A 22,723-nucleotide genomic window follows, 5' to 3' on the forward strand; every position below is an offset into this window, starting at 1 on the left:
ACCTAGCCTAAATGTTATAAAATGCATATTTTCCGTTCCCCATCTCCGCTCCCTTCCCCCATATATATATGTGTGTGTGTGTGTGTGTGTGTGTGTGTGTGTGTGTGTGAAGATCAACAGCCTTATCTCTTTCTTCTACTCTTTCCCATAAGTTCTCTCTGGGCATTCCAGTCCCATATAAAAGCAATGCATGAGGTGCTTCCATTGGTGTCCACATCTCACCTTTAGGCACTGGGCAAAAACGTTCCTTTTTAACCAAGCCTTTGGTTGATCTTATTGACATCCAACACCCTTTTTGAATGTGGTACTTGTGTGTGGGGGGGGGGGGTTTATTGGGTTATTGCTTTTAGTTTGATTTTATATGTTGTGGTCTTGTTGTAAACCGCCCTGTGACCTCCAGATATAGGGTGGTGTATAAGTTGAATAAATAATAATAATAGCAATCCTGGTGTCACGGTCCGGGTTACAGGCAGTCAGAGTCCTGTCTTGGTACGTCGGGACCGGGGTAGAGGTCGGGAAGCAGGAATCAGCAGTCCAAGGTCAGCAGTCCAGGGGTCAGGAAGCCAGGAGTCAGGAAGCCGAGAGTCTGAGGGTCAGGAAACCAGGAGTCAGGAAGCCAAGGCTCCAAGATTGAGGATACCAGGAGTCAGGAAGCCGAAGCACAGCTAGGTAGGAAGCGTGTTGCTGTGGCAAAGAGCCAGAGGGAACTGCTGGTCTTATATACCCCTCCTGGCCCTTGCCACCAGGTGCTACGAGTCTTCTGTCAAGCCTCACCTGTGCAGCCGTGCCTTGCCCTTCCAGGCCAAACTCAAGAAGGCCCCAGTCCTGTGAGACCCTACCAGTCACAGGGCCTGGCACCTGCACAACCTCCTGACACCTGGGCCGACTATAAGTAAGAAGGTGGGAAGATGGGGGCTGTGAGTGCAGACTGAGGTTGGTGAGGCCGTGCCCTGCTTTCCCAAATAGACCAGCGTCCATTGCTCACTGGGATGCTTGGGCCATTTGTCTTCACCTTAGGGGGTTCCCCTCCACCTCAGATGCTCTGTACTTCTGAAAACCTCAGGATGCCCCCAAATCTGCTGGTTGTGTATGTGTGCTGCCATTTTGGCTACACAATGATAGGCAGTAACTTTAGCAATAAAAGTTGGAAAGTCCCCCTGGTGCACATGGAAAGTGTTCCAAAAATGTTGTTCCGGCAGGTAGCTCAGGGGGACACATTTTATCTCACCCCTCCCAGTTCCAAGATGACTCAGGAGTGTTTGCAGCTCCTGAAGGGAGGGGGAGGGGGAGGTCCACCTGGTGGGTTAACCACCAACCAGAAGAGAGTGGGAGCTTCGCTTTATAAGCCAGCCTTTCCCCCAAGTCTGTTGGCTAACAAGCTGGGTACATCTGCCATATTGATAGCAATCTCCTGGGGCTGTGCTGATGTGGATAGTTTTTAAACACCTACATCAAAATCTGAAGGTTTCCTAATCCAATAGTAACATGAGGGGGAAGATTTTGTGTGCTAAACAAATATGTGTGTGTGTGAATGGGTTCTATCTGTGTGGTCTCTTAAAATTAGACACAAACACACTATACTGTCCCAACTTTATATGTGATTGGGTCCAACCCCCATTCAAAGGGGAAAGCCTACCATCATCAGTGTCTTCTCATGAAGAATGCTTCCTGCTCATAGGTAGCAGGCCAGCAGTAGGAACTGGTGCCCATTGGGACTGGTAGAGCAGAAAACAGGGAAACCAACAATTGATGGATTTGGAGCCAATCACATCTGCTGGGTGGTTGTAAGTAAGAAGCCAGTCAGGGGGAAGGAGGCTGAAGTTGGCTCCATTTGCCCTAATGAATCAGTGGTCAGTGCATACTAGAAGGGGTCTACCTTAGATGTCTCCCTAATAAGCTGGCTTTCTACAAGCAGGGATGTTGAGTGTGTGTGTGTGTGTGTGTGTGTGTGTGTGTGTGTATGCATGCATGCATGAGTGCAAATCATATTGACAGGCAATCTAAGTCTGAAGTAAATTTATCTTGAGTAAATTCTGCTGAGTGTTTAGCTTTACTCTTTCTCTTGGTGTGTAATTATTAACAAACTTCCAAATATTATATTGTCCCCCAAATTACATAAATATATTACTTTTCTGCGTGGTGCTGAAAAGTGGGGGGTTAATTTTTTTAAAAAGTAGATAATAGGCTAAACAAGCAGAACATAAATAAATATACTGAGAGATGTTATTCTCAAGAGAATAATACAAGGCTGATAATGCTGCTTAGCTTATTTATTGACTAATCAAATTAAGATCTTGCAAGATATTCACTAGCTGGCAGAGCAGAGTATAAGCAGAAGGAAGAATATATTTCTTTGTGGTGATGGTATGAGTGAGGCATGAAGAGAAAGGGACATTTCCCTCCATAGATGTTCCTTAGTCTTTAGCATTTTCCAAGGTGCCTCAGGCTCAGTACTCTTCCACTTGCGCTGATGAAGGAAAAACAAAACCAGGAACTCAGTGAGATAATCCAAAAGATGCATGCTTCATCATTACTCCGTAAACAGAAATAATACAATGATGAGTAGAGATGGATCAATATGTCAGTTTGGGTTTCTGTCATTTTCTTATTTCTGCAGTCTTAAATGTAGTGCCTCATATTACTTAATCAATCTGTCATTTTCATTAAAAAATGCCAACATTTTTGTGCAGACTCCCTCCCCAACTTTGATTGTATTGTTTTTCTAATATAAAAAATTTTGCACAGTTTTTTAAAGCTGCAAAACTGCATCACAAAAGTTAAAGACGTGGAATTTGAAGGATAGCTTTGTTTCAGTTTGTGTATTGGTTTGTGAAGTGTGAATCAGGTAATTTTGCATTAAAATGTGAACTAATCTGAAATCCTGCCCCCACCTGGCACCATGATAGGTGAATGAGGCAAGTTAATTATTGCTGTATATCTTTGCTGCAGCACCACTTTGTAAAATATTCTCCTTTTTAAAATGTCATTTTATGTCAGATTTTTTTTGTTTAAGTTGTGTTGAGACTTAGCAATTCCAAAATCCACATTAGGGATTTATTTATTTTTCTTATGGGCCAATATGTCTACCGTTAATATATACTATTAAAAGCAGGGATTTGTACTATAAAGTACAAATTGAAATAGTAAAGTACTATAAAGTACAAATTGAAAAGGTGAGCACAGCTACTTTGTAGGCAGCCCAGAATTAGTAAAATATTTGAAAGAAATGCTACAATGAATCCTTCTTCCATTTTCACAGATATTAATGGTAGACATATTGGCCCATAAGAAAAATAAATAAATCCCTGGTGGGGCAATAATACAGTTATTGCAAAGGTAATAATGACGTAATACAGGTGTGGCCCTGATGTGGATTTTGGAATTGCTAAGTCTCAACTCAACTTAAACAAAAAAAAACTGACATAAAATGACATTTTTAAAAGGCGAATATTTTACAAAGTGGTGCTGCAGCAAAGATATACAGCAGTAATTAACTTGCCTTATTCACCTACCACGGTGCCAGGTGGGGGTGGGATTTCAGGTTAGTTCACATTTTAATGCAAAATTTGTACTTTATAAGTGAAATGTATACTCACATATGGGACGCGGGTAGCGCTGAGGGTTAAACCACAGAGCCTAGGACTTGCCGATCAGAAGGTCAGTGATTCGAATCCCCGCGACGGGGTGAGCTCCCGTTGCTCGGTCCCTGCTCCTGCCAATCTAGCAGTTCGAAAGCATGTCAAAGTGCAAGTAGATAAATAGGTACCGCTCCGGTGGGAAGGTAAATGGCTATTCCGTGTGCTGCTCTGGTTCACCAGAAGCGGCTTAGTCATGCTGGCCACATGACCTGGAAGCTGTACGCCGGCTCCCTCAGCCAGTAAAGCGAGATGAGCATCGCAATCCCAGAGTCGGTCACGACTGGACTTAATGGTCAGAGGTCCCTTTACCTTTACCTTTATACTCACATATATGCATTGCAGAAAATACACTTGTTGTCATAGGTGATGCCATCAGAGCCACAATGGGGATTAAGCTCCTTAGTGCATGCTCCTTTGGGATACCCACGACAATATTCCTGCAGAAAAAGTAAATGACACTGTTGAATTATTCGCTCCTTGACATTTAGACTGCAACGGGAATTCCATAGTGACCAATGTGACATTTGTAAACTTCTTTGAATCATATTATTTTGTTTGGCACTGGAGAATTGGCACTCTGACCCGTTAGTTCAGATATGTTTCCTCTTCATTTTTCCATCATTGTATATGCTGTGTAATTCCCTTGTATTTCAGGTAGAGCTGCTTCTGCATCCTTAGAGCAACTGTACTTTTTTTGTTGAAAGAAAACATAACAGCTTCCAGAATCAATCAGCATAAATATCAAATCCTTTCTCTCACACATTCTCAAACAAACCACTATTGTCAGACACCTTCTTTCCAGCTGCCACTCACTTCCGTAGTTCCAACATTTCCTTATCCTTTCTCCTGCTCCTTCACATGAGAAAACTAGCTTTGGTCACTATGGTGGGTTCAGTGTATTTTTTATATCAGGCCTCTGGCAGGTGCTTCTACTCACTGAAGTCCTATTGATGAAACGGTAGGTAGACCCAGAGAACAATGAGTGAAACCACATGCCTCTTTGCCTTTTCAGGATAGCCACATGTGAAAGAGCAAGGGTTAGTTTTGCTGCAGTGGTGTAGCTTTGCAGAGGAGAAGGGGCAAATGTGTTTGGCGGAAGACAGGAAGACCAGCAGTAGGCAGAGAAAGAGCCAATGACAGCCAAAGCCAACTAAGTCTGGTCCACTGATCCTTCCTGCTGAGTTCTAAAAGGGCGACACTGAGCCTAAGGAGGAGAAAGTTGACAGGCTATGGACCCTCAGTGCCATCCTCACCAAAGCCTCCCTTACTGTGGTCCCAAAACTGCTGTGGACATCTCACAATGCGCTCCATGAGATCTCATGAGATATCTGTGAGATACTGCCACCATTTCACCACTAGCAGCACCACCGTTTAGGCTTCCTGCACCCAAGGCAGCTACCTCAGCTCGCCTCATGGGTGGGCCGGCCCTGAGCGTAAGGCAGCTTCCTGCGTTACTATGCATTTTGAGTGCTTGAAAAATGCCTTTCCCTCACAAAAGCAGCACTTACTTGCGTTTGCTAGGAAGCTCCCTTATCCAGTCAGACTGCTGGTCCATCTAGCTCAGTACTGTGCTCTTTGTGTGGCAATGCCTCTTGTGTGTTTAAATCTAGAGTCTTTTCCTACCTGGAGATGTCATGAATTGAAATGGGGACCTCTGGCATTCAAAACAAGTCCTCTGCTATGAGGGAGCTATGGCCCATCATTGAAACTGAGTTGTATCCAACAAAGTGGTCCCATTAGCTCAAGTACTTCTGTTTGCGGGATTTCCTCTCCTTTCCCATTCCCTCCAAATCCAAAAATCTTCTTTCTGTGTTTCAACCCACCTTCCAGTGATGATTTTGGAGGGGCACAGAGGAAGAGGAAGGTGAGAGAAAGTTCCATAGATCACATGGAAATCCTTGTGTGAATACAACCCTTGGATACACATTCATATCTGGATTCCTTCAACAACTGAGCAAAGAGTTCTTACCAAAAGCCTGGTTCTTTTAACCATCGATTTCAATTTTCTTCTTTCTCCTTATAAAAACTTCTAGTCAGCTGTAATACTTTGCTGAACTTTGGGCAGGAGAGGAGACATCAGCAGCCCTGGGAACCAAGATTGTAATAGGATTAGACAATATGTTCTTATCACTGTTGTGCTCATTGCACTGATAAAGAGAAAAGTTTACCTCAGAAACCATTTTTCTAACAGTGAATTCTCCCTGCTCCCAGAAGATTTCATTTCATTGGGAAAAGACTTATGAATGGCTTCAGAACAAATGCCCCTCTCCAGTTGCTTTTCTCTTAAAAGATAAAGTAAATAAAGGAACTGTACATCTTATCTTGGTGGCAGGAAAAGCAAATATGAACAGTAGATTAGGTGAGAAGACCATTCTACCTTCTGCCTTCATCCTGTCCTGATCCTTTGGGTGTGGAAAGAATCCCCCCAGAATGTCAACTCCTTATGTTATGAAACTGTCCTTAGAGTGCCAAGTCTTTCACAATGAAGAAATCTAAAGTAAACTCCTGTGCATATATATAGAGGTGCTTGCACGTGTCCATCTGATATCCTGCTGGTAAAGTTGCTCTACAAGACAATCTTCTCATCTGAACATTGGTGCATTCAGTGCTCAGTGAAGAATGGGTGCATTTGTGGTTGTTGCTCTGGCACTTTGGTGCTTCACAGGTGAGTCACGCAGAAAGAGTGAGAGAGAGACAGAGAGAGACAGAGAGACAGTATTACTGCTGACATTCTGAAAAAGTCTTCTATATTGCTCAGATGACTGGCCTGATATGGAAGAAAACATTTAGTTTAAGAGGGAATTTTGGCAGGTGCAGCCTGCCATGAAAGGGTAGAAGAAAGCTAAGCTGTCCCACTGAAATTCCCTTACTTACAAATCCATAAAAAGTACTGGGACCCTGTCCTGTGATCCCCTAGGTATGGCCATAAGTAAGGATGGAAGAGAGGTTTGGTTTGGTTTGCATTTTGAAGTGCGCCTACTTAATTCACACTTCTTAATAGAAGCAACATGGACAAATCTACCCATCCCCAGAACAGGAAAAATATTATAGACCTGATTAGAGGCACACATCATATGAAATGGCTGGCGCTCAGTATACCAACTGCTGATCATTCTCCCATCTGTTTATAATCTTTTGAAGCCATTGTGCAGCTCTTAATCTCTTTAGAGATTTCCTTCTGAATTTTTGAGAGCTCAGATATGGCATCCATGTGTTTTTGGTCTCCTTTCAGGAGTCTTCGGGGATGAAGACATTCAGGCAAACACGGTGAGTAATGCCGTATTATCCTTACAGCTTCTGCAGTTGGTTGCGTAATACAGATAAAACTATAATTGCAAGTTGGCAGATGGAGAAGAATTTGAATTGTGTTCCTCAAGTGTAAGTGGGAAATGATGGTGTTCTCACTGCTCCTTGTCAACGACAAAGCAGACACATAAACACACACACAGCAGTTCTCCAGTGCAATTATAGTGAAGGAGAGCTGTGGAAGAGCACAGTTCTTAGCAGTGATATGACCACTCATTTCAGTGGGATGTGAGACCTTCTCTTTGAATAATGCTTCATTTTTGTGATTGCTGGGGTTGGGGAAGGGCAGGAGGAAGGTCAAGGTCCTTCAAATGCACTAGCAAGACCAATCCATTGCTCTCCCCCATTCACACTGCTTTTGGAACAGGGAAGACATTTTATTTACACACAGGACTCGGCTGTACAGCTGCCAACAAAACGTTTTAAGTGTGTTGTAAAGTGCACTATGCAAATGTGATACTAGATGGTGATGGTAAGTTATGGCAAATTCAATATATTTTTCAAAACATTTTTTAAAAAAGCATTTTCACTGCGTTTTTTTAAACATGTGTCTAGATTCCACCACAGAATTGTCTGGCTATTCTATATATTCCAAGTTTCAGTTTTTATATGGTACCTTTTGTACAATGATGCCCTAGGCAAGTCCACACTTGAGAAATTTATTCAACAATTTTTCCTTGGTTCAGTCTTCTGCATGCTTCTTCCTTGTGAATAATGGGGAATGTAAATAGGAAAAGTAGATTCATAAGGTACCCTCTTTTCTCCTATGTATCCGTTATAAACTTTAAAGGATGAAAGCATTGAAAAGTTATATAAAGGAAAACCGTTGTGTAGACATATAATGTTTGTTGTTGTTTTCTTTTTATAGTTGGATTGCAGCCAACACCTCCAGGCAACTGGTAACGGACCAATAAGCTGCACAAGGATGTATTTTCCAATCTGTGGTACAGATGGCAACACTTATGCCAATGAATGTGAACTGTGTCGCCATAACCAGTAAGTAGCGCAGATGCAGAAGATTCTTTGCTGGGCAACAGACCGTGGCTACCATTAGTTATAATGATGTCTCATCCAATTTGTTTTATCTGTCCCTTTCCCATCCCACCCCACTTCCAAGATGGGGACATGTCTTACATGGGACCATTCCCATTTTACCACTATTCCCCTGTGGTTAGCCAGAGACTGAGAGATTATTTCTGGGCCAAGGTAACCAGCTAGGCTTCAGTCCTCAGTGATCTCTGTGTAAATCCAGTGTGCTTACAACATGACATTAAACTTACTCTCTACTCTCTGCAATTCAGTTCATATTTTAATGTACTTCCAGCTAATTTGTACATCCCCCCAAAATATGTGATCCAAAACACAGATATTGTTTAAAACATATGTACAAAAATCTGCATATTAAAAATAATGTACATAAAAATATGAATATTGCTAAAAATAACATATACAAATGCACATTGGGCAACATGGCATACAAAAATGTATTAGGATAAAATGCACGCAAAAAGTAATTCCATAAGATTTTGTATTTAGTTAGTTTTTTAAAAACTCAAACAGATGTGGAAATGGGGTGAATTAAGCATAAGACTGGAAAGATGAGGAACTGAAGAAGAAAGCACTGGATTTATCCATCCATATGCCACATATATTTTACTTCATCGCTTTGACTGTCAGCAGGGTACATAGCAGAACTAGCTCAATGGGGCATTTGCCTGTGACTTGCAAGGTCTATTAGTGCCAACCAATGTTTATTATTAGTATTATTAGCCCAGAATATAGGAAATTGATTGCTAACGTTCCCTAAATTCTTCTCTTATTCAGGGAAAAAAACAAACTTGTTGGTAAGAAGCATGTTGGAGAATGTCCAAAGGTAGGTATAAAGAGTTTTGTGGTGAGAAATTGAACCTGCAGAACCAAACGGGCAAAATTGTCGTGTGATTTGGAGGGAATTGAAATGTCTTAAGCTTATGAATCACTTTTCATCTCAAAATAATCTATAGATAACTGCAAAATATAATACATATCAAAACGAAATAATTAAAAGCAACTCCTGGTACAGTGGTACCTCTTTTTTGAATGTTATCCATTCCTGAAGACAGTTCGAGTTTCGAAATGTTCAAAAACCGAGGGCGGTCTCCAAATTTAATTGAGAAAATTGAGAAAAATACATGGTACCTCAGTGCAAGCTGTTCGACTTCTGAGGCACGTTCAGAAACGGAAGCATTTACTTCCAGGTTTTCAGCATTCGAAAACCAAAACATTCGTCACTGGAGACATTCAAAAACTGAGGTGCCACTGTACAAGGTAATCAGACTATAAAGACAACCCCTTCAGTCCTTAACCACCAAAGACAGAAACAGACACACACACACACACACACACACACACACACACGTCTACAAAGAAAAACAACACTCCAAACACGTTGAGGAAAGGAAATGTACTTGTGCAACATGGGCCTCCCGTGTTGCCACCCAGAGCCATAGCTACGGTGTTTGTGTGGGGAGCCATTTTTTTTGCCCTGGGTGAAGCCCCCAGAGGAGCAGCACTGAGGCTCCCAGCCTGTGGGTGTGCAAAATGTGCATGGGGTTTTTTTTTGGGGGGGTGGGTTTTTTTTTTTTTGGCCAAACTGGGTCTTTGACTTGGGAGAAATAAAGCCTAGTTTTACCCCTGTTGCCACCCTCTTCCTGATAACTGCCAGAGGGGCACATAGAGAAGAGTCTTGATGCTGACCTCAGGGCATGGGCAGGCTAATATGGGGAAAGGTGTTCCATAACGTGTACCATATTAGGTCCCTGAGCTATATAAGTCTTCATAGGTTAAAACCAGCACCTTGAAATGGGTCTGAGAATAAATGGCTATTAGCTTCTGGGAATAATGGGATCAAGCCTCATTTACAATTTGCTGCCCCAGAGAACTAGGGCAGCACTAGACTGAATGTGCTCAAGTTACAGGAAGATAGGTTTTAGTGGGAAATTGGAAGAAACTACTTGATGGTAATGGCAGCGCAACAATGAATGAATTACTGAGAAGGCTGGAAGGCTGGAGGCCTTCAAGAAGAAGCCAGACAGGTTGAGGATGCTCTAGCCCTGGATTTCCCCTGCCCCCCAAAAAACCCCTGCCCCTATGATTCTAGGGACAACCACAAGCCGCCTTTATACAGAGAAGAAAATACAGCTAAATAGCTTCTTTTTCCATGTTTAGAATTAAAAAAAACAAAACAAAACTGGAAAAATGAATGTCAGAGGTAATTATATGGAAGATTGCTGGGTACAATAAAATGCTACATGTTTATTTTATAGATGGATTGCAGTGAATTCATGAAAGCGAAAGGACTCATGCTCTGCCACAAAATGGCTAAACCAGTCTGCGGAACAGATGACAACACTTATGTCAGTAAATGTGATCTTTGTCGTCAAAACCTGTAAGTAATGTGGATACTGAACATTTCCCCCCAGGCAACGGATAATGACTATCATTCTTTATAATGATATCTCATTATATTTATTGTATTTGGTCCTTTGCCACCCTACCTTCTTTCCAAGCTTCCATAGTGGCTTACATGAGACCAACCTCACAGTCCAATGATCGGTTATCTAGAGAACGATAAATGATGATTGGCACAATCCAATCCAATAAGCATCAGCACTGATCAGGGATGTGAAACCAGTCCTGCATGCTGTAGATAAAGTGAAACTGGTTCCTTATGTACCTACAGAGTCTATTTTTATTTCAAGTCTATTTTATTTCTGGTTAGCGGAATCATAGGAGTCCCAATAACTTTGTGTAGCAGGAGGACAAAGGATCTGCAACAGATGAAGGAGCTCAAGGATACAAATTGTAGAGCCAGCTCAGTCAAGCTTTGTCTGTAGCAGTTCTGAAGAGCTAAACATAGTTTGTTTTAATAATGTGAACTACAGGAAAGAATTTGTCAACTTTTCTCTCTTTCTTACCCAGGGAATCCAACAAGAATGTGGCTGTGAAGTATGGAGGTCAATGTATTCAGATTCAGGTAAACAGCATGACTGTGTTATTCTAAATATTGGGAGTGGCAGGTATCAATCCCTCTCTTAACAGAATTGGAAGCAAAAAAACCCTTCATTTTTGCAGTTGTGGAATTTTTTATAAGGTATCAAGAGTGTAAGAAGGCATAAACTTAGTATGTTTAGACAGAATTGGGCAAAGTTTATTGGACACTGAAATAACAAAGCTCATGCTTCATTTGAACCAAAATATTTATTTGAGATAATATAATGCATATGAAATTATGACTGTTGTGTTTCCTATTTCTTCATTTTTTTGGTTTTTGTTTTTTTGTTGCAAATATGTATGACTTTACAAAATTGAATACAAATTGCACTTTAAAAAAGAAGTTATGTTGAACTGGTGAGCAAATGTAAAAGTTTGATGGGTACATCACTACTTCTTTTGTAAAGTGGAACTTAGTTTTATTTAACAGGTGACAGATTAAGAATGCCACTCTTTTTGCAGGACTATTGTAAGAACTTTAGCCCAAATGATCTCATGTGCCCATTGAATTATATGCCTCACTGCGGTTCCGATGGAAAGAACTATAGCAACCAGTGTGATTTCTGCATTAATGCCCTGTACGTATAGAAATAATAATTATTTTTTTATAGAAAAATAACTAAAGTGATGATAAGATGATAGAAGAGAAAGATATACAGTGCCGCTCAGGTTGTGAATGTGATCCATGTGGGATGCATGTTCGCAACCCTTGTCTGCGCACGCGTGAGTTGTGATTTGGTGCTTCTGTGCATGCGCGACCGCCAAAACCCGGAAGTAACCCGTTCTGGTACTTCCGAGTTTCAGCCGTCCGTAACCCGAAAAAAGGCAACCTGAAGTGGTTGTAACCCAAGGTATGACTGTATTCAAAACCTCTAAGCTGTTCTGTATCTACTTATGATGACACTCTGAAAGTTTTGGTAGGATGAGAAGTAAGCCATCCTACATATATCCTTACTGTGTTTTTACATTTTGTTGGAAGCTTCCCAGGGGGGCTGGGGTAACCAACTCAGATGTGCAAGGTAACAAGAACGGTAACAACAATGTCAAGAATTCTCCAGAGCTGGGATATAGTCACATATCCAGATTCCTTGATTCACTTTTGTCAGTTGAAAGGGTTAAAAATATGGTCTCATAATCATGCTTCCATCCAGACTATACTTTGAAGTTTTTTCCTGTCAAGCAACTATGACATCACCCATACCACTTTAAACTGTGGTTTCTCCTAAGGAATCCTGGGAAGTGTAGTCTGCTGTTTGCAGCTGAGAGTTGTTAGGAAACTCTATTCCCCTTACAGAATTACAGTTCCCAGAGTTCCATGGAATAAGGAATTCACTGGGAATTGTAGCTCTCTGAAGGGAATAGGGGTTTTCTCAGGACCTTTAACAAAGTACACTTCTGCATAGTGCAGATGTTGCTGAAGTAAGGTATTCCGAAACAACGCTGCTCATATTGACAGTTCCAGTTGCAATGTCTGTTGTGTTTATTTAAATGGGATGATTTTACTAGTCAGAATTCTGATTGATTTTCTGTGGTGAATGTGGCTTACATTAGGAACCAAAACGTTCCTTTTTTGCATAGTGGGAAGCAGTTCTAGGGGATAAGATGGAATGCAAGTCATTGCATTTCTCAAACTAAGAGCTGTTCTTAAAAAAAACCCCAAAACCTTATATAACTTTGTTTTATGATTCTAGTTATCCACAATAATAATTTCAATATATGTTACCCTTTTCTTTCCAGGAAGAGCAAAGGGGCTCTGTTGCTCCAACATTTTGGAATGTGCTGAGAACTTGACAGATTTCCAAGAGACCTCTTTGCCTTATACTCTAATAACAAATGTTGCAAAATAAGGTCTGATTTGCCATTAAAGATTTCTAACCTGCAACGATGTATTGTTCTGATCTCTCCTATAATGTCTCGTTTTGCGCCATGGAATGTATTGCTATTTTGGTTGTTCTCTCTTTCAATACCCGGCTCATGTATATTTGAGGGTCTGTGTAGGGTTTAGGGCTTTAACCTCAGGAAGAAAAGCATTTTTGTTCAGTGCAATATTCTATTCTTTCCTAGAAAGTGTCACTCACAGTAGCATACATGTCAGGAGATTTGAGCAAGTGGGGGAAAGCAGAGAGGGAGAGAAAGAGATAACACACGGCCATGGATGTTGAGAACAATAATTCAGGAGTTACTGCCAGGCAAATGTGAACAACAAATGTGGACAACAGACATAGAACAAATACTTTTTGGGAGACTTTTTCTTCAGAGAAACAAGGCGATGATGTATTTGGGATAGTAGGATGAGGCCTAGCTTGAGGTAGACATAGCACTGGGGTGGGCAATTTGGCCTGGAAAACTTGAGACCAACGTAACAGGAAGTTCTATATTCCCAATTACATACAGCTCTTAGAGAGACTTCAGAAAGTCTCTCTCTGTCCAGGAAATTGACGCTGTGTACACATTACTGTTTACTATGGCTCCAGTATGTTTCATGACTGGTGCGTGAAGCTGAGTATGCATGACATTAGTCCAATCCATATGTATCCTGTAATATCTTGAGACATAAGGCTCTTTCTCTTGAAATAGGCTTCCACCTGATTTGAAAAGTAACCTGTGGTTAAGCTGAAGTGTGTGCATTTCAGACCAGTGATGTCGCAATAGGGTGGGGGTGAGGGCGGTACACCCTGGTTCCGTGCCTGCAGGGGTGACAAGAAGTCACCCCGCGGAGGCTCATGGCGGCGTGAGCAGCTGTCTTCTCTGCGGTGGCTCCCCGTCCATGGAATACTCTCTCCAGGGAAGTTCGCCTGGCCCCTTCATTTAGACACCTTTAGGCGCCAGGCAAAAATGTTCCTTTTTAAACAGGCCTTTGTTTGAGCTTATTGACATCCAACACCCTTTCAGACTGTGGTTTTTTTTTGGGGGGGGGGTTAATTGGGTTATTGCTTTTGGTTTGATTTTATATGTTGTGGTCTTGTTGTGAACCACCCTGAGACCTCTGGGTATAGGGCGCTGTATAAGTTGAATAAATAATAATAATAACAACCCTGGGCTGACTGTAAGTAAGAAGGTGGGAAGATGGGGGCTGTGAGTGCAGACTGAGGTTGGTGAGGCCGTGCCCTGCTTTCCTGAATAGACCAGCCTCCATTGCTCACTGGGATGCTTGGGCCATTTGTCTTCACCTTAGGGGGTTCCCCTTCACCTCAGATGTTCTGTACGTCCGAAAAACTCAGGATGCCCCCAAATCTGCTGGTTGCATATGTGTGCTGCCATTTTGGCTACACAATGATAGGCAGTAATATTAGCAATAAAAGTTGGATAGTCCCCCTGGTGCACATGGAAAGACTGCTCTAAAAATGTTGTTCCTGCAAGTAGCACAGGGGGACACATTTACTCTCACCCCTCCCAGTTCCAAGTTGACTCAGGGTGAGGTCCACCTGGAGGGTTATCCACCAATCAGAACAGGGTAGAAGAGCACACACTAATGTCCCAATTTTAAATGTGATTGAGTCCAACCCCCATTCAAAGGGGGAAGCCTATCAGCATCAGTGTCTTCCCATGAAGAATGCTTCTTGCTCATAGGTGTGTAGCAGCATGCCAGCAGTGGGAACTGGTTCCCATTGGAACTGATGGGGCAGAAAACAGGGAAACCAACAATTGATGGATCTGGAGCCAGTCACAAGTGGAACCATCTGCTGGATGGTTGTAAATAAGAAGCCAGACAGGGGAAAGGAGGCTAAAGTTGGCACCATTCGCCCTAATGAATCGGTGGTCAATGAATACTAGGGAGAAGGAGTCTACCCTAGATGTCTCCCTAATGAGCTGGCTTTCTACCAGCAGGGAGGTAGTGTTTGTGTGTGTGCGTGTGCGCGCACGCATGTGCATGCACGCATGCTTGCATGAGCATAAATCATATCGACAGGCAATCTAACACTCTGAAGTGTTATAGTTCATGTTGAGTAAATTCAGCTGAGCATTTAGCTTTACTCTTTGTGTGTGTGTAATTATTAACAAACTTCCAAATATTATATTGTCCCCGAAATTTCATAAATATATTACCTTTCTGCATGGTGCTGAAAAGTGGGGGGCTAATTTTTTTTTAAAAAAAATTAGATAATAGGCTAAACAAACAGAACATAAATAAATATACTGAGAGATGTTTGTCCCAAGGGAACAATACAAAACTTATAATGCTGCTTAGCTTATTTACTGATTAATCAAATTAAGATCTTGCAAGATATTCACTAGCTGGCAATGCAAAGTATAAGCAGAAGGAAGAATATATTTCTTTGTGGTGATGGTATGAGTGCGGCATGAAGAGAAAGGGACATTTCCCTCAATAGATGTTCCTTAGTCTTTAGCATTTTCCAAGGTGCTTCAGTCTCAGTACTCTTCCACTTGCACTGATGAAGGAAAGACAAAACCAGGAACTCAGTGAGATAATCCAAAAGATGCATGCTTCATCATTACTCCATAAACAGAAATAATACAATGATGAGTAGAGATGGACCAATATGTCAGTTTGGGTTTCTCTCATTTTCTTATTTCTGAAGTCTTAAATCTAGTGCCTCATGTTACTGAATCAATCTGTGACATTCATAAAAATTGAGAGCATTTTTGTGCAAACTCCTGCCCCCTCAAAACTTTGTATTGTTTTCCCAATTTACACATTTTTGCAGTTTTCTTAAGCTGGAAACCTGCATCACAAAATTTACAGACGTGAATTTTAAAGGATAGCTTTGTTTCCGTTTGCGTATTGGTTTGTGAAATGTAAATTAGGTAATTTTGCATTAAAATGTGAACTAACCTGAAATACCACCCCCACCTGGCACCATGATAGCTAAATAAGGCAAGTTAATTATTGCTGTATATATTTGCTGCAGCACCACTTTGTGAAATATTCTCCTTTTAAAAATGTCATTTTATGTCATTTCCCCCCCCAATTGAGTTGACACTTCCAAAATCCACAATTAGGGCAACACCTGTATTAGGTCATTATTACCTTTGCAATAACTGTATTATTGCCACACCAGGGATTTACAAATTTTGAGCTGCCTACAAAGTAGCTCTGCTCACTCTTTTCACTCTTTATACTCACATATATGCATTGCAGAAAAGACACTTGTTGTCATAGGTGATGCCATCAGAGCCACAGTGGGGATTAAACTCCTTGGTGCATGCTCCTTTGGGATACCCACGACAATATTCCTGCAGAAAAAGTACCGGTAAATGCAGTGGCGTAGCGTGGGTTGTCAGGCAAGTAATTTGCGCCCCCTAACCCGTAGATTTGCACCCCCTAACCCGTGGATTTGCCCTAACCCCAGATGTTGCGCCCGGTGCGGCCGCCCCCCCTGCACCCCCCACGCTACGCCACTGGGTAAATGACACTGTTGAATTATTCCCTCCTTGACATTTAGACTGCAAGGGGAATTCCATAGTGACCAATGTGACATTTGTAAGTTTCTTTGCATCTTATTTCATGTTTTAGCTCAGACTTCCTCAACCTTGGCCCTCCAGATGTTTTTGGCCTACAACTCACATGATCCCTAGCTAGCAGGACCAGTGGTCAGGGATGATGGGAATTGTAGTCTCTAAACATCTGGAGGGCTGAGGCTGAGGAAGCCTGTTTTAGCTAATACACTTTAACTCCAATTATTATTCAATTATTTGTTAACTGCCTTGAGCTCCACCTGCAAAAATTATAACAGAGTAGAACACAAGTCGCTTAAACACTTCCTTTGTTTTAAAAGCTGTGACCAATGCAATGTGTCTTTATTCTTTTAGTGATTGCTTTGTGTTATGTATGCGCATTACCTGTATTTTTTAACTCTTTATCAAAATAAAATAAAAATCCATGAGGACTGCAGTATCACAAAGCTTAACTCTAAATAACTAAAGAGAAATAGCATAAAAATAGATAACTAGCACTCACTCGTTCATTTATTGCTTCAGTGGCAGCACCTAGAACCAAAACACCAAGAACATAAACATTATAAAGTCAATCCATATTTATTTATTATTTGTTTGTATGACTGAGAATACTGTGTTTAGGGATTTCAGGCACCTTTCCTGAAATCAATTCTGTGTCCAGGGCAGCTGTCTACCAGCTCCATCTGGTACGCAGGTTGAGACCCTACCTGCCCGCGGACTGTCTTGCCAAAGTGGTGCATGCTCTGGTTATCTCTCGCTTGGACTACTGCAATGTGCTCTATGTGGGGCTACCTTTGAAGGTGACCCGGAAACTACAACTAATCCAGAATGCGGCAGCTAGACTGGTGACTGGGAGCCACCACCGAGACCACATAACAATGGTCTTGAAAGACCTACATTGGCTCCCAGTACGTTTCTGAGCACAATTCAAAGTGTTGGTGCTGACCTTTAAAGCCTTAAACGGCCTTGGTCCAGTATATCTGAAGGAGCGGCTCCACCCCCATTGTTCTACCCGGAAACTGAGGTCCAGCGCCAAGGGCCTTCTGGTGGTTCCCTCCCTGCGAGAAGCCAAGTTACAGGGAACCAGGCAGAAGGCCTTCTCGGTAGTGGCACCTGCCCTGTGGAACACCCTCCCACCAGATGACAAAGAGAACAACAACTACCAGACTTTTAGAAGACATCTGAAGGCAGCCCTGTTTAGGGAAGCTTTTAATGTTTGATGCATTACTGTATTTTAATATTTTGTTGGAAGCCACCCAGAGTGGCTGGGGAAGCCCAGCCAGATGAGCGGGGTATAAATAAATTAGTAGTAGTAGTAGTAGCACGAGGAAGCAACCTCAAAAACAACCATGCATCATTATGTTTCTTTCTGAGATGGAACATATAATGGGAGCCTCAAAATGCAAATCTCTCCAGAAGGGGAACCTTTACAATATGAAATATGACTCACCTGAGTACAAAAAGAAAACCATCAAAGTGAGGAGGAAAAAGCTGCCTGGCTTCATTGTTGTGCTGGTGGGTTTGGATCTGTTGACCTCTTAGTTCTCTTCCAAGCAGCAGAGGCTTCTCATGTGAGATCTAACCTCTCTCCCGTGCATATAAAGAAGTATCAGTGGGCTTGATGATGAAATCTCCCAGTTTCAAGAATTTTTTACATTTGGAAATGTATTATTACAAAGGACTGTGGTGTCCTGTACCAACTTTCATACTTTCCTTTCAGTGCGCAATCCAGGATTATGCAAGAGACATTTGGTAACCAGCTTGGTAGTTTACTTTCTAAACCATAAGACATAGCAAAGATAAAATATTAAACACAGAAAGAAATTGAATAAAAATGAGCTAAAATACAATAATATTCTTAGTTCACTTTATAACAATCCATTGCTTTGGTTTCCAGAGATGAATGATATAATTTCACTGCTTCAGAAGTAAATAGAGCCCCATTCTTCATAGAGCCCCAATCAACAACTCTGCTTTTTGTTTATTGGAACTTTTTTTAATTAAAAAACACACACAACTGTTCCACTTTAAAAAGTGAGCTGGATACTTGGTACTTGGTTCCTTGAGAAGTGTTTATTTTCAATGCCACAAATGAAGTAGCTGTGTGTAGATGTTGAAATGGGATCAAAAAAGGAGGCATGGAGGAACTATTGAGATCATACCCACAGGCCCCACTTCCAGCTACCATGTACTGTACTAGTTTCCACTTCTGCCCATGGGCTCATATGCACACACCTCAACATTTACAGGCTCTGGACATACCATTTGTACTGTTCAAAACTAGAGAGGGTTTTGAGAAGAAGAGCCCTGTCAAGAGGTATAATCTAAAACAAACACAAACCTAGAGGGAAATTGACTAGAGAGCTGCTAGTATGCAGGGGCGAACGAAGGCGTTGTGACACCCAGGGCGGGGTGTCGCTACATTGGGCGCATGTGCGATGTCACTACGTATGACGCATGTGCTGTACGTAGTGACACCGCACATGCCCTGTACATAGCAGTTTGCGGCTGGCCCGTACACATGCGGCTGAGGCGGTGCGATGGCTGCTCGCACCACCCTGCCTGGGCTGGGGTGGCAGGGCAAGCACCCTGTAGGGGGCCTTCTTGTCACCCTCCCGGATGTGGAACCCAGGGCGAGCCGCCTGTCAGAATCTCACTCAGCCAAGCTGATAAAGCTCATCTTCCGGCCGAGCCTTCGAAATCGCCTCCGATGAATAACTAACGACCTGAGCCTTTGATGAGGCTTCCAGGCACGTTCCGATTCCGCAGAGAATCAAAGCAGCATGCGGAAGTGATGAGATTTATGGCTACATCGCTATGCTTTATTTCTTACTACGCAGACAGCAAAGAAATATACATCCTCTCTCTATGAAAGCAGAGAGCAACTGGAACAAAGGAACAAAGGAAACAGAGAAACCAGTACGTCACATCCGTCTCCCTTCTCCCATGAGACTTCCAACAGTCTGGAAGGTCTCTGGAATGCAAACAGAGTCCTGTGACTCTAAGCAGCTGCTCGGTGGCAAACAGAAACTAACACCGCCCCCCCCCCCCCGTTGCAACACCACTGCTAGTATGCTGGATGGAGATGCCATGTTGGTGTGGACTATTCATGGGTGACTAATAAGCAAAGGCATGTGGGATGGAGAGAGGTGCTGGGATGGTTGGGAAGGAGATGAGGCAGAATTCATGTTTACAGACTGCCTTACAACTGTAAAAAAGACTCATCTGATCTGTATTTCTGGAGCATGCTGGTTGCATTTTCCTTCTTTTGAAAAGTATCAGTTGTTTTGCAAGATCTTTGCATACCACTGTGCTCTCAATAGAATGAATATGCAGCTTCAGATAGAATCGCCAAGGAAAAATGAGGAGAATATGCTGGGGCAATACTTTCATCATAATAAATATGGTTTATTAAGAACATAAGAATAGGCCTGTTGGATTGTTCCTGTGGCCTATCTGTCCCAGCATCCTGTTCTCACAGTGTACCTACAGATGCCTATGGAAGCCTGTAAGCAGGACCTGAGGGCAACAGCAATTGCTTTTTCCCCAGTAACTTGTATTCAGAAGCAAATTGCCTCAAACAACGTAAATCCAATATGCCCCTGCCACACATTCATTGTTTGTTTTCTCCTGTCAATCAGATCTTGCTTTCTTGGTGCATGCTTTTCACACCTGTGGTTTCAAAACTATTGGATAGAATAAGTGTGTTTGATGTATATAATGTGCTTGGATTGCTTCCTAGGACAACCTTTACCATATCTATTTTATATCTTACATGCTGAACCAATAAGGCTCTTCCTCCCGCCCCCCCCCCCGTACTAAGATGTTGGGAAAGCTGTTCTTTTGTATTGCCCTGTGGTCAAAAGGGTCTCATCATTTGTAAAACCGTTTTGTTTGTACCTCTTTTCTTGTGACTTGCAACAGCAATGTCATCATTGCACCATGAGCTGCAACATTCTCGGCAAAAGATGCACATGGCAAAAGTATGCATAGCTTCTGAAACTTTGGTCAATCAGGTGGTGTTGCATGTGGGATCCCAGATCTGCAAGATTGCACCTGTTTGTCTTCTTTCTTTCTTTCTTTCTTTCTTTCTTTCTTTTGCACAAAGAAGCTTCATCTGGAGGGCAAATCTTAAAGATGGTGGGTGCTGTTGCTGGATCAAGGTGATTACTTTTGATATATATGTGTACACACACACACACACACACACACACACACACACACATATATATATATATATATATTCTTAAGTTTTCCTGTTAGTGAACCTAACAGACAAAATGATCCCTCCTCTTTCCCCCTGCACACTTTGCAGGGGCCCCCCCAACCTACCCCCTGGCAAGTTTCACAGGTGCAGAGGGTGTGCAGGAGGAGGCCACATTCTGCAAGCACAAGCCCTTGGATGAATCCTGCCTAAAGCCCAGTGTTTTTGCCTTGATCAGGTTGAGAATTTGGGTTCCGGATGAATCCTTGTGAGTACTCCACTGACCACAAGTGTTTCAAACACTTTAGTCACATGCATGCACACACGCGTATATGCATTGGTTTGTTTTGCACACCAAATCTTCTCCCTCATGTTGCTATTGGCTTAGGAAACCTTCAGATTTTGATGTAGGTGTTTAAAAAAGTGTCCACATATGCACTGCCCCAGGAGATTGTTATTAACACAGCAGATGTGCCCAGCTTGTTAGCAAATGGCTGGCCCGTACAATGGCCAGACAGCTTGTAACAGTTTCTCAAGAAAAACAATTGATAGGTTACTTCCAGGTGACTTTTTTTTGGCTGAGCGTTCATCCTGCACAAGTCACATCCACACCATAAAGGGGTGCCAACTTGAATGAAATATTGGGGGGGGTCCTGGCCCCTCCAATATTTTATCGGCCCCTAGGAGTTGGCTCCTATGGTACCATACATGGCTTCCCCCAAGGAATCCTGGGAAAGCATAGTTAATCCCTCAAAGAGATACAGTTCCCAGCACTCTTAATTAACTACATTTCTAGAAAAAATGCACTGGTTATTTCACACTTTCCCATGTATTTTTCATCATTTTCTATACTGCAAGAAGTCGAGGGGGTTGTTTTTTGTTTTTGTTTTGTTTCAAAACAAATTTGTTGGCGAGAGTTCTATATCCACTGTAATTGCAAAACTGCTTGGTTTCTTGGTTTCCCAGTCCCCCAAAACTCTCAAGCCCAGCTTTTCTCCTTCTCACTATTTGTGAGTTGAGGGCGAGGCCCCACCCACCTGCCATTTCCCACCAAACCCCTTGATCCCTTTTAATGGCTCATTAAAAGCTAGCTTGATTAGTTTTTAGCACTTGCTAGATTCAGGGATTCGAGGAGTCTGGCAACCAGCTTAACACTCCAAACTCGTAACAATATTGGCAGAAGCTCTTATGTGAAGGAGCAGGAGGACTTTATGGAAATGGGTGGAGGCTGGGAAAAAAACGTGGCTGACCATAGGGGTGTGTTTGTGAACGTGTGTGGGAAAGAATTTGCTGTATGGTGATTGATTCTGGAAGCTGTCATGTTTTCCTCCAATTGAAAAGCACAGTAGCTCTAAGGATACAGAGGCAGCCAAGCCTGAAATACAAAGGAATTACACAGCATATACAATGATGGGAACACGCAAAGGAAACACACCTGAACCAACCGGTCCGTATGCCAGCTCTCTGGTGCCAAAGTCTACAAAATGTTTCATTAATGAACTGTATAAATAAAATGAGATTATGTATTTGTCAAACACCAGTTAAACCTTTGTTCTTCCAAGAGTCACCTTGGAATGAAGCTAAATTTACAGGGACAAGGAAGAGTATAGATCACATTTGTTTTTGTGAGGAGAAATCTTTAAAATAATATTGAAAAAAATCATTCCTATCAGCTTATTACGTAGGAAGAAATTTAATTTATCTATGCTACCTTTGTGAGTAAGCCAGCAATGCAGAAAGAATAGATCTTCTCCCCACCCCCAACCTCTTGGCCAGTGGGGAGAGGGGCAAGCTATGCCTGAGGTTTCTGGAGTCAGGCTGGAAAAAAGAGGTCGCTGGAAACAACATCTCTAAGGATCTGATAATGCTGGTGGTTCTCCTAAAAATGGAGAGCAGTGAATTTCAGACACCTTTGGAGTTAACCTGTATCTTCTTCTTCACCTATGCCCACCTTGCCAAAACAGTCTGCCAGTCATGCATGGAAGCCCACCTGTGGCTCATCCAAATTCCTAGTTTACCTGGTTACCTGGGACTTCAGAAACAAGCAGATTGTGAAGCCCAAGCACACAGAGCTAACAGGCAGTGTTCAGCTTGTGTGCCACACACACTAAGGCCTAAAATGTTT

The 22,723-nt window shown here is 42.2% G+C and overlaps 2 protein-coding genes across 3 annotated transcripts; one reads left to right on the plus strand and one right to left on the minus strand.

Annotated features, from left to right (window-relative positions):
• Positions 1 to 2,255: 2,255 nt before the first annotated feature.
• On the minus strand, positions 2,256 to 17,985 carry LOC128408030 (ovomucoid-like). Of its 2 annotated transcripts, none has more exons than XM_053377151.1 (4): positions 17,845 to 17,985; positions 16,897 to 16,925; positions 16,063 to 16,172; positions 2,256 to 2,467 (listed from the first exon to the last, which is right to left on the minus strand). In XM_053377151.1, exons 1-4 carry the CDS (start codon positions 17,897 to 17,899, stop codon positions 2,422 to 2,424), a joined length of 240 nt encoding a protein of 79 aa, XP_053233126.1. In that variant the 5' UTR covers positions 17,900 to 17,985; the 3' UTR covers positions 2,256 to 2,421. The 2 variants fall into 2 exon arrangements, with proteins under 2 accessions (XP_053233126.1, XP_053233125.1); XM_053377150.1 differs by lacking the exon at positions 2,256 to 2,467 and adding an exon at positions 15,156 to 15,367.
• Positions 6,176 to 12,858, plus strand: LOC128408029 (ovomucoid-like). Its single transcript, XM_053377149.1, has 8 exons — positions 6,176 to 6,303; positions 6,871 to 6,905; positions 7,813 to 7,940; positions 8,769 to 8,817; positions 10,250 to 10,371; positions 10,905 to 10,959; positions 11,439 to 11,554; positions 12,714 to 12,858. Exons 1-8 carry the CDS (start codon positions 6,258 to 6,260, stop codon positions 12,757 to 12,759), a joined length of 597 nt encoding a protein of 198 aa, XP_053233124.1. The 5' UTR covers positions 6,176 to 6,257; the 3' UTR covers positions 12,760 to 12,858.
• Positions 17,986 to 22,723: the final 4,738 nt, after the last annotated feature.

This window comes from Podarcis raffonei, chromosome 2 (assembly GCF_027172205.1).
Source record: "Podarcis raffonei isolate rPodRaf1 chromosome 2, rPodRaf1.pri, whole genome shotgun sequence".
NCBI classification, from domain to species: Eukaryota; Metazoa; Chordata; class Lepidosauria; order Squamata; family Lacertidae; genus Podarcis; species Podarcis raffonei.